The 12730-nt window shown below is 34.6% G+C and overlaps 1 protein-coding gene across 1 annotated transcript; it reads right to left on the bottom strand.

The window, feature by feature from the left end:
* Positions 1-3990: 3990 nt before the first annotated feature.
* On the bottom strand, positions 3991-11580 carry LOC120107585 (ras-related protein RABC1). The gene is made up of 7 exons (XM_039120913.1): positions 11404-11580; positions 11127-11286; positions 9912-9980; positions 8272-8337; positions 5656-5777; positions 5316-5444; positions 3991-4474 (listed from the first exon to the last, which is right to left on the bottom strand). The coding sequence occupies exons 2-7, from the start codon at positions 11266-11268 to the stop codon at positions 4367-4369; spliced, it is 636 nt and encodes a 211-aa protein (XP_038976841.1). The 5' UTR covers positions 11269-11286; positions 11404-11580; the 3' UTR covers positions 3991-4366.
* Between the last annotated feature and the right edge of the window lie 1150 nt (positions 11581-12730).

Here is a 12730-nt window from a genome sequence, read left to right on the forward strand (position 1 = left end):
AAAAGCACAAAGAAAGTGGTAACATCTGATCTGAACCCAGACTCGGATCCGAACCGGACTCAGACCCGACCCGGACCGGACTAGACCCGACCCGAATGACCTGTTGGATCAAAAATTATAGGCATGGACCCGATCCGACCCGACCCGATCTTCAACCGGGTTGGATCTGAGTCTAAAATTAGAATTCGAACAAAAAATCGGATCGGGTCGGGATCCCTCAGGACCCTACCCGACCCGACCCATTTGCACCCTTAGCAGTGGATCAGTCCAACTACAATATATATCTATATCTATCTATCTATCTATCTATATATTTATATATATATATATTGGATGGAGCTCTAAATATCCAGGTATATCTTTTCACAATATTATAATAACAAATTAAGAAAATAATTTCTAATCTGTCAAAAAAATAAAAAAAAAGAATAATAGTCATATAGAATCAAAATAATATTTTTTTCAGTGATTTATCAATTTTAAGATTGAGCTACATTATCAATTTTTTTTAAGATCATGACTCGATCAAGTTGGAATATTAGATGAATATTTTGGTAATGCTATTTTCTATTTAATTTTAAAATAATTATCATTATCGAATCTATGACATCGATATATTTTTTATTATTTTTAAAAATTAAAGCATATTAAATTTAAATTAAATATAGATGCTGAAATTAGTAAAATATTTTTAGGGATTTGTCAATGTTGAGTAGTTGTTTTTTTTAAGCGAAGGCGAGAATTTCGTAAAAGCAACATAATTCATTCTATAATAGTTGATATTAACATAAGATCATGTGACATGATAATATTATTTTTTTTGTCACTTTTTTATTAAGAACAACTCAATTATTGTTACTGAATTTTGATCATTTTTTATTTATTTTTTTAAGTGTATACCCTCCTATGTGTAATTGTATAAATACTCTTGCAAAATTGCTATTTACATGTGTGTGTGTGTATATATATATATATAAAAGAAGGGTATGGATGTAAAATAAATATTTTATGAGAGTATACGTGTAAATAAAAATTTTATGGGGACATTTATATAATTTTATATATTTTAAAGAGTATATATGTAAAAAAAATCAATGAGCATACCAACCAACAAAACTGATAGCCATTAATAAATCATATCTAGACAAAGGCTTGTGCTCTTACATGTATAAACTAGTACCGGCACTCAGCATGACAAGACTTGTTCTCTTTCATGTTTGAACTAGCCTCGGCAGTTGGCCTGACGACACTGTTGGAGACTTCACATATAAAATTCAAGAAAAGTTCAGCAAAAAATAGAAATAAATAAGGTTAAATTTATCACTTAAGGTAGTCTCTTAGAGATAATTATTTTCCTACACTATATAGGCAGTTTTGTGGAAATTATTTTTTCTAGAATACAAAGTCCACATATTTTCTACATCTTAGACTGCATCCCCAAAGTACAGCACCATCAATATCTGTATTAACTTGTAAGAGAAAGAAAGTATAATTGTGAGAAAGAAGAGAAGGAAGAGTCATCCAATTTTTCCGGAGTATTATCATACTTATAGAAGTGAAAAAAAGGCCTCTTCGTAACATAATGGTAAAAAATTCAAACTTATGGATAAAAAGAGGAAAATGTAGCATCTCTTAAACCGAAAATAAAAAACTCTGACGGAGACTAGTTCTCTATGATGTTCCAACTGGTCCCAACAACCAGCTAGCAGGGACTAGCTCAATTTAAAATGCAAACATTTACCTGACGTGAGATATCTCCAACTTGATATTGTTTGTGTTTTTATGCTTTCTACTTGATTCTTGCCCAAGAGATGGACCTCACAGTCTCCTCTTTTAACATGTCTAACTTTGTGGGCCAAGCTTAGCATAAGCAATGAATCCTGCCATTTTTGCAGTCAAGAGGTTGTGAGGTGGGGCTCATGTTTGAGGTGGATGGCCGAGGAAAACCGATTGATAGCCAGATTGCGAGACGCTTGCCGAGTTCTTCACAAGCCAAGAATCCTAATGCAGTTCTCTGATGCACATTTGCTGAAAAAGAGTTGGGCTAGGGACTGATGGGCTGCGGCCCGGCCCGGCAGTTCTGCACGGCATTTCTCACCACCTTTTCTTTTCCATTTCCCTCTCTGCTCTCTCTTCTCCTCCTTTCTTCTTGAGAGCCAAGATCCTTTCTTGTGCCTCTTCATTTATGATCATTTCATCTGCTTAGGTGGTGGTTGTGCAACGTTTCCTAAGAGACTGGTAAACTGTGGTTTACATGGGTTGGTGGATGGCCATAATCCCAGTAGAGACAGAAGTGAAAGCTCAGACGCCTTCTAAATGAGAGTCGCATAAAGGAAATTTCAATATGACCGAAAATTCTGAGCGCTGGAACGAGAGAGTTGCACTTTTCGGTGTATCAGCAGCTCTTGAATCCTTCTGTATTTCCTTTCTTCTTCTTCTTCTTTTTTCTCCTTTCATTGAGACGGCAAAATTTTATAGCCCTGATGAAGATGCAACCATGGAGTTGGAATACAAAAGATTGCAAAATTGAGGAGCAGGAGTAAAACTTGCCTGGCATGACTGGCAATGCAAAAAGTCGTCCAATCCACCACACTGTTTGTCCTTTTTAATTATCTTTACAAAAGACTGTTAGTTCTCTCAAAAAAAGAAAGGAAACAAAATTTTTTCCTAGATTGCTCTGGAGAAACAGCAAGAGAGGTCACTCACAGTCTCATCATGTCAGCTGCAAAGAATACAATTGGAGAGTGCATGGCAGTTTCTTTCCCTCAAATTTTGATCCAGAGTTTCACAGGCTCGACGCTTCCCTCAAAGCAGAAATTTCAGCATGGCTGGCAGTTAGCCAAGGCCAAATCGTCCTGTGGATTCAGGTTGTTATAAGGGATAGTCACCGTATGAAACAAACTTAACTCCACTTCTCAAGCAACACCATCATAATTTGCATCTGAAAATGCCAAAACATCTCCAAACCAATATCAGAGAACGTTAGTCTGGTTGAGTTCAAGCTGTGAGAGAAAATCTCCTCCAAACTCGAAACCCAGTGTCGACAATACTGCACCCACCATTCTCCTTTCAAAAATGCCAGGACTTGTATCCAAAACCAATATATTTGCTCAGCTTCAGGCAAGGATGACAAACCACCATGACTAAATGCCACCACGACAGACTTCAGAAGCAATGTTCTGGCCATAGACCATTAGAAATGGACAATACCTCCTCCAAAGCTTTATAGCCGGTAAGTCAGAATCCACTGTTTTTTATTCAACAATGAGGGGGAAAACTATTCACAAACTTGACATGATTGTACATGAAAAATCAGAATCATATCCTCTTTCTTAAGATAAAAAGTAGCGCTAAAATTAGGATGGAAGAGAGGTGTGTTTACATTTGCACTCACTCCAGCCACAAGTAAATAACTGTCAATAGTAAATAATAAGTAAAATTGGTTCAAAATATACAATTCATCTTTTTGAGGAAAAGCATACAGTTCACCCTTAATTCTCACAAAACCACATTTTTGCTCAAATTGCATTGTCAGCACAAGCCCACATGTGGGTGACCCTCTTATGCATAATAATTAGTTTACGTGCTGATTAGTTTATTATGAAGTGTGGTTATTTATGTATCATGAGTCTTATATTTCCTTTCTCACCCACTCTACTCTGGTTGATTGGATGTCACAATACAAACTCAAATTCAATCTATCAAGCTGAAACATCTCAGAAGTCTCGAAAACATCTAAGGAGGTGGAGGAGAGATTGTAATGAAAACTATCTCTGGACACCTGCAAAATGGGTGAAGAAATTAAAAGACTTGATCATTAGCTGGGGGAAATAAAACTTGAGAACTATTTAATTTGCACTCTCATACCTTTTTTCCCCAAGGTCCAATGTTTTTCTATCAAATTTGCAAACAATACACTATTTTGAGTCCCATGATAATTCTCATAAAAACTTGTATTGGGCATGGGTATTTATTTGACAAAAGAACTGATTAAAGACTATCTATCCAGGAGAACATCCTGCTGAAGATTATCCAATATATCACCACTTCACCCCAACACAATCAAAGTTGGATACTGATAGGGCATCACACTGTTTCACAGAGCAAAATTTCAGCTCTGATAAACTAATTTACATTTCATCATCTTTATGAGAACTACCCTATAACCAGAAAGAAATCGTGATAACACAAAAGATAATATTCATTGTAAAATATAACTGTATATTGGAACCATGCATTTAATTTCACAGTACCGCACATGAACAATGTAAAGATAAAATCACCACCAATCACCATCTGTATCGCCATCAGCGGGTATGCTGTCACAAGAAATCTGAAGCGTAAGATCTTGGGTAAAGGAGAACAGTCAACAACAGCTGCTAGTAGAAGCATCAGCTTGTGGTGGCTTCTGCTTAAAAATGTTGTTCTTCACACCTGCCGAACCCTCAGCCAAGAGGCTTGGTGTATCTAAGATCTGTACCATTGATGTAAACAATTATTACTCATATTTTTAATAGACCTCCAGTAGCTTATTGTGATAACATGTATATAGAATATGCAATTTCAACATCCATCTATTCTTACTTCTAATGCTTTTCTCTTTCCTCATTAAGTGGTCAGTGCTTCCTCTAAAACTCTAGAAGAAAAATCTCAAAAGCAAGGAAGAGGATAGCCTGGTATAAGATAGATCTGGAATACCTTTTGTCTAAAACATTGCCAAAAAAAGTGAAAGAAAAAAATTACTAACAGAGCAAACCAACAAACAGTTCAAGCATCTGGAAATCTAGCTGGCAGAAAATACTCCCTTGGAATTTAGCATGGGTATATAGGATGCCCAAGACTTAAACCTCCAGCAAAGCATAGAGATAATGTACTACAAAACTAGAATAGGCTGACAACTCAATGGCACTTGTTAAAAAACCTCTGCTAAATGCCATTTTATGGTAAAGAAGAAAAGGTATACCACATAATAATGGGAAATCCTACAATAATGCCGCTTAAAAATTGCAAAAATAAAATCATCATCCCATGTAGAAGACTTCTCTTCAAAAGGTTCCTCAAAAGTTATGCAAGACCTTTGCATAAATCTATTTTTACTTTCACTAAATATATATATCTAAGCTAAATCAAAGGGTCTGGGTTCACATAAAGTAAAACTGGCTTTCCAGACATTTGCATAACTAACAATTGCAGCACAATCTTTCAGCTGACTTGGAAACAGATACTTCGTGTTGATAATATAACCCAGATCTCAGAATCAATAGACAATAGACCTCCCAACATATGAAACATCAGATGTATTGGAATTTTCATACCTTTAAGACAAGCTCTTCAAAGCATTGTTCCACATTGACTCGTGTTTTTGCACTACATTCTAAAAACAGACATCCATATTCCCTAGCAAAGTCAATGCCCTCCTTCTTTGTGACAACTCTCTCACTTTCCTGGAAACATAAAAAAGCATAAAAATTTCCATCCCTCTTTTAATTAAACATGTATTATCAATATATGGAAAAAAAGCTAAAGATACAACAGATGATGCCAAGGTTAAGAACATGATACATAATATCAAAATAGAAATTAAATGACTGGTTTATTGCATTATACAAAATTGCACATTAAAAATAAAGATCTAACTAGATACATGTACATTACCTTATCAACCTTGTTACCAACAAGCATTTTGATGCAATCTTGATTAGTTGAGTAAAGGTCTATTTCCTTAGCCCATACATCAGCAAGGTTGGTGAACGTTTCCCTTCGTGTTACATCATAAACTGTCATAAATTACCGAGAAAAAAAATTAATTATCAGCAAAACATTTTCACCATACTGTCTATGCTAATATTGAGCTATGCGGATGTCATGACATTTATAAAGAAACAATAGTGTAGATCTGCGCAAAGAAGATATATAGTCTTGGTTGAAGAGATATATTAGCTATTAAGTAAAAGCTGAAAGATTGTCCACTCAGATGAGTGACTAAGCAATTCAGATGGTCCCTAGATTCCTGGTTCAAGAAGTAGGAGTTTAATTCAATGTACTGGGAGATGCACACAATGAAAATAGTGGCCATATAGCATATTTAGGCTATGGACCAAACCTAATACAGTCTTGTGAGAGTAGAAAACATTAAGCTAGGGCCAGCTAGGTTTACAAATATAAGTTCTTACTACGGTCCTTTTCTCCTTATGCCTCCCTTACACCGGAGCCGTAGGACAAAAGAGCAGCAAGAATAGAACCAGCCCGTATATTATCCTTCTTTCCACTTGTTCAATGTTACCTCCTTGTTCTCTTTCTGCTTTCTGGTCCTCTCTTCCTAATCCTATCGTATCCTCTTCTCCTAAGTTGTTCTCAGTTCCTTCTTTTTTACCTTTAATTTCATTTGTCATCTGAGTTTATCGGAAAGATATTGAGTTTACCTGAAGATAAATGGCTAAGAGGAAGATATAAAGATCAGATAACATAGTCGTACCAGCAAGGCAACCTGAATAATCTGAGAACTAAATTCTGCTGCAATATCCAGATATTATTAGATAAGAGTCATTAGTGATGCTGAATAGATCTAGTAACTCTTTCTCAATCCAAGGAATATTTGAAGCTGTTTACAGCATACATGATTACAGTTTCAGCTTTGCAGTGTCCTCTTAGCTTGCATGTGTGAATCTTACATGGTGCTGATCTGATTTCTGGTTGGTTAGGTGTCACACTAATAAATTGCCAAGAAGAGGTGATACATATAATTATCTAATGTTAGTTCTTTTAGTAGATGGACTATTTTTTGAATTACAGTATCTCTCCAAGGCATATGCTTACTAGGTTAGTTACTCAAGGTCAACAAAGAGGAACAGGTAATAGAGGGGTAAATACACCATTTAGTCATTTTCTCCTACAAAAATGTTTACTTAGTATTTGCATGTACAAGTCATTTTCTCCTTTAACTTTTGTTCCATGCATAGTTTTGTTGTTTTATGCAAGAAAGGGTGTTAAAGTATACATGATAATTTTTCTGAAAGAATTCCAGATAATGAATCTATAATCCTCGCCTTTAAAAAAATCTATAATTCTTTCATTTACTTATTTGATTCTTGCATCATCTCAAACAAAAATTCATGGCATCTTTCCCTAATTCATAGTGCTCGCAACTATCTAGCTTAGATTATGATTACATACCTGAAGCAGCAAAATACTGCATTCCAAATATTAGATAATAGCTGGATATTTTGACAGGTTCAATCTAGATGCATAAATACTTGTTGCATGCCAAGGCCATATCTGATATGTGTGGCACACTGATATGCATTGGACAAAGTTTGTTTATGTGTCAATACTTAAGTATCTTTTCATATCCAGATAATTCCTGGATAGACTTAGGTATGATGGTAAAAGGCTCTCTTTGACGAATATGAACCTTTTAGTTGTGGATCATGATGGATATTTTAATTTCAGTAATTGTAGTACTAATGTTATCATAAGGTATAGACTATGTTATTAAGGTCACCTATCATGCATCATGGATGCTTTTTTTTTTTACACAGATATATTTATATTTATTTACTTAATATTTTCTATTATAGCCAGATTCTGTCCTATTTTTGCTGAAGGTTCGCCACAGTATTTGCTCCATGCTTCGTAGCACTTAATGGATTTGATCTGACACCTGAACCAGGATCTGAACAGTTAATCCTAGAGTGGTGTCCACAGATAATCCTCCACAAAGCCTATTGTTATAGTTCATTTTAACATATTTTATCAACATAAATATTCAAATTATCCTTAATAACAATTTGTCAATTCATCACTTGTAAATTGGTAAATATAATTACATAACAAGGAATTTTTTTATTATGTATCAGTTTATTTACATTTTAGGGCATCATTATATTCCACAGAGATAATGATCCTACATGGTGTTCTAGAATTTGGAGGTTGCCAAATTGTAGCCATGACCGTGCAGCCATATCCGCATTCTTTTCAGTCTTTAGGTGTCAAAGATAATAGTACACGTACTTTTCAGGCACAATATTGGCTACAATGATGTATATAGATCACCCGGTTCATTGAGCTTAGGCAATAGAACTGAAGGATTGTAGAAGGAAAAACCAAGATTGCTGACTAGAACACAAGAAATAGTAGAGTAGTTGCAGCGCATATGAAAAACTAACATCCAAATTTTCTCTTCATCAATGAATGATATTAGAATCTAATAAAATGAAAAGGTATCAAATTCAAATTCAACAGTATAGAAAAGAGTAATGCATAATTGCATACCCATGATGATCCCTTGTGCTCCTCTGTAATATGAGCTGGTTAAAGTTCTGAACCTTTCTTGTCCAGCTGCATGATACAGATGCTTTTTCTGTTATCACTAATTTCCATTCAAAAGTCATAGATCATTCATTACATCATAGAATGCCTTCTTAGAATCTCAAAATATACGTGCGCATGTATGCATGTATAACTTATCGAATAAAATAAGATAGAAGGATCCACTGCAAATCACAAGAATTAATCAAAAGACTTCTCATCTATTGAAATAGAATTTTCCTTGCAATTACAAGGGATAAAACAATGTAGAAATAGGTTAGGACATGCCAAGGGGCTAGGCTGATAGACTTTCAGGAGCTAGGCTGGTGCTAGAAGCTTGGAGTGCATCCTGCTTTTGTTCATTTTTGAGGTCACAATCACTTGTTAGCTTCTTGTTGCTTCATTAATTGTTTGCACTCTACCTTATGAATTACCAGATCTAATGACACCAACATAAAATGCCATGCAACAAGCATTTAAACTCAACTTTAACCTGATGTCCTATTTACATCAAATTGACCTCGTGGATCCAAATACGACCCACCAAGGTCTGAAATATATCCACAAACAATCTGAACTTGACAATAACACCCTATAAATTGTTACAGGTCATAAAGCAGCTCAAAGAAAAGAGGAGCTGCCATTATTCCTCAAAGACGAGTTGGTTTAAAGGCAAAAAATCCTTGTTCATTTTGTGGTTTAAGCAATCTGTAAAGGTCAAGCAATAAGACAAAGAGGAAAGGTCATCCAGAGCAAAGATTTTACCAATTTAAAGTTCTATTGGGATCTGATTGGTTGTGTATAACTCTAAATCCATTGAAAACATACTATGCCTGGTCAACTTGCTACATACCAGAATTGCTCATGATACTATTAACTCATGAAAATAAATGCATGTCTGCTGCATAGCATTTGTTAACAAACAGATTGTCATGAAAACTGCAGTTGCGCATAAAGAGTAAGAGAGGAAGGAAATACAAAAATATTTTTAATTGTTTTAAATGGTAATATACAAGTACATAGTGCTACCATCATACCAGAATGGCTGGTGTATTAGTAGATGGATGTACTTAATTACAAGATCAACCTCTTATTCTCCCATGAATAAAAGTAACTTCTCCATTTGCAAATAACAAGCTTTATGAGCTTTTGGAACTCCAAATAGTTGTTTCAATAGTGAATTACATTTCCATACCATCCATGCTAATATTGCTATTCTCATACGCCAAAAAAATAACCTTCTTTCTCACACTTCAGAAAAAGGTTACCAGTTCATTGTGGGATTTTAATCAAATTTCACTCTCTATTCATTTCATGGTCATTCTTTATGTCCTCACAAAGCTTCTTATTGTTGGTTCCTGTACTCTTTAGGATAGGGTGAATGTAACAGCTCAGAAAATTCAACTTTTGGCAATAGCATCACAAAAATAATGCATCCTCTTCATAGGGTTAATTTTCAGGCATGAATAGCAATGGTCAGGGGATTAAGTCAAATTTAACACCTCAGGAGTTAGAATAAATCAACAGAAGCAAATGAAATGAGTATATGACCAAAAAAGAAACCAAAGTGGCATCTCATAAGATAAAACGAGCTAAATCGTTACCAGTGTCCCAGATTGCAAGCTTCAGCTTTTTGCCTCCAATTGTAACCATTTTTACCTTGAAATCCACACCTGAAACAAAAAAAATGAAGCATTTGATCAAAGTAATTGATAAAACAAACAAAATTGTGAAAAACTTGCGACGCTAGCATGTTATTGAACTCCAGTCTTAATGAAAATTCTTTCAGAATAAATTTTTACTATGAAGAAAATCTAATGCAAGAATACATTCAGTTCTGAATAGTCCAACTGAGCCACATAATCTACAGGAAGCAAATCAAATATCAGAAAAGATAATTTGTTGGAAATACTGATTGACATTAGAAGGATTACAGCTAACCATGTTGGTATCAACCACAATAAAAAGACAAGATGAAGATTTTTTATGATGTCCTCATTACGAACAACTTAAGATCATTATTCCCAAAATATCTACCAAATGAACATGTTTTTTCTATGATCATTGCTACCAATTCTAACTACAAATTGTTCTTTGTTCTTGGTTCTTGGCAACTCTAACACCCTCAAGTATTACAACAAAAACTAGTAAAATTTTCATCATTATCTTAATCATCCTCCATAAATAAATAAAACAGAGCATTTACAAACCATAACACAATATCAATTCTACCACAGTAGCACCTGATCATTTCATTTTCCAATTTAGATGTAAAAATATTATCAAATTCATATACTTAAAAGCTTTGCACTGCAACCTCTGCTATGATTTTAGCCACCGGACATCATTTGCAACTCTCAGTCTCATATGTCCAAGTATTACAACAAAAACTCAGTTATTGCACATTTTTCTATTACCATTGATCAATAAATACACAAACCACTAGCAAACAACAATACAGCATCAATTCAACTATATAGCTGCAAATCTCACTTTTCCAATTCGTACACACATATAATATCAAATGCTTACACTTAGAAGCAGTAGTACTCTGTGATTGTTTCTTCAATTATTCTTTATAGCTCTCACACCCTCAAGAATTACAATAATAACTCATTGATCACATGATTTTCATAATTATAAGCCGCACGTATACAAACAGACCATTCAGTAGCAACAACACATTATAAGTTCAATCCAGTAGCTTCAAATTTTTCTCATTTCTAGATGTATGCACAAAAATTATCGAGCTCCTTAATAAAACGCATTGCATTACTGGAAAAGCTCGAAGAAACAAATGGAAGGATCTGAAATCTCACCAATCGTGGGGGAGAGATCGTCGAAGGAGTCCGAGGTGAATCTCAGCAGGAGGCTGCTCTTCCCCACCCCCGAATCCCCGATTAGCAACAACTTGAACAAATAATCGAACTCCGGTTGGCTCAAAGACGACGAATCCATCATATTATTACTTCAGAAACCCTAGAAAACGCATGGAAAACGCTAAAAAAAGCACCAAAATGAAACGATTGAACGAAATCTAGATCCCAAGAAGCGATCTTTCTACGGTAAAGAGAACCCAAAAAGATCTCAGCGCACCTCGAATCTGGAATTAAGGGGGGAGGAATTCAAGATCTTGGGTCAAGAATTCGATAAATAGAGGATTAGAGAGTAAAAGCGGTAGCGGAAAGGAAGACAAGGGGGAAGGAATCCCGCGGTGGTGAAGAAAGCTGCAGGTGGCGACTAAAGAAAGACGGAAACGGTGGCGGTGGATTCATATTATTAGACCAGGCTGTACGAAGCTTACTTTAATATTATACTAATAATAATAATGATAATAATTTAAAATTTAATTATTAATTAAAGTCATTTAAAAAAGAGTTTTTTTTATAAATATTCTTCTAAAAATTTAAATTTATGCGAATATCCTCTTAAAATTTATATTTATTTCTATACCCTCGGAAAATACTATTTTTTAACAAATATTCCTAATATAACGATTCTTCTGACACCGTTAATAAAAACTATATTTATTTTAATGAAAAATAAAATAAAATTTTGAAATTACATTTTTATTCTCCATCACGATCAGCCTATTAATGTTTTTTTAACGCATTTACCAATTAAGAATATTCTAGTCAATTTAATTTGAAACCGTTACTTTTTTAACGGTATTAGATGGTATAGGTATATATGCAACAAGAAGAATAGAAAAAAATAGAATAGAAAAACAAATGTTTTATGAAGGTGTACATGCAAATATCAATTTTGAGAAAGTATTTATGCAAAAATTCGATATTTATGAGAATATTCATGCAAAAAAAAAATCTTTAAAAAAATTTAGCCACATTGGGCTGAACTCAGTATTTAATTTCTCAAAGAAATTCTAATTGAATTTCACCCTATGCGCCTACTCCATCTCCCGTTAGTTAACTCTAACCGAAATCAAATCTATGGAGTCTTTATGTTTCGGGCGGTTTTAAAAAGTAATATCATGGAAGCTATTGCTCTCTTACATGGAAATTTTTCTAATCAAAAAACATGAACCATCAGCAAAATGATTGGTGATTGAGCACGGTCATCATCTATATATCACAAAATCAAGCAAACCCACTACTCGATCATGAGTCGTTCTGTAGTGCATGGGAAGGTGCAAGATTTAAATTTAGACATGCAGTTCAATGATGCATTAGAAAGGATTTGAATTATCCCGTACTTCTCATATCAAACCTCAACTATAGATACTTTCAATTGAAGTGTACTAGCCTCACATCGCCCATTGTTGGCTATTCAATGGAGAATGGTTGATACAAACTCTAGCTCTCTAGTTGGAAGTTTAGTATCTAAACGCCCTTCATTCATCCATCATTTCCACCTCAAGCCCACCAAAGCAATGCTAGTAAACTTTGAGATTTATGTCGCACTA

Source organism: Phoenix dactylifera, unplaced genomic scaffold (genome assembly GCF_009389715.1).
Source record: "Phoenix dactylifera cultivar Barhee BC4 unplaced genomic scaffold, palm_55x_up_171113_PBpolish2nd_filt_p 000913F, whole genome shotgun sequence".
Lineage (NCBI taxonomy): Eukaryota > Viridiplantae > Streptophyta > Magnoliopsida > Arecales > Arecaceae > Phoenix > Phoenix dactylifera.

Bases quoted from the DNA above. Each gene is read 5' to 3' on its own strand.
- LOC120107585 (XM_039120913.1), bottom strand. From the start codon at position 11,268: ATGATGGATTCGTCGTCTTTGAGCCAACCGGAGTTCGATTATTTGTTC. The intron at 5,778-8,271 runs GTATGCAATTAT...AATTTATGACAG, and splicing joins AGCACAAGGGATCATCATGG to TTTATGATGTAACACGAAGG. The intron at 5,445-5,655 runs GTAATGTACATG...TTATGTTTCCAG, and splicing joins TTGGTAACAAGGTTGATAAG to GAAAGTGAGAGAGTTGTCAC.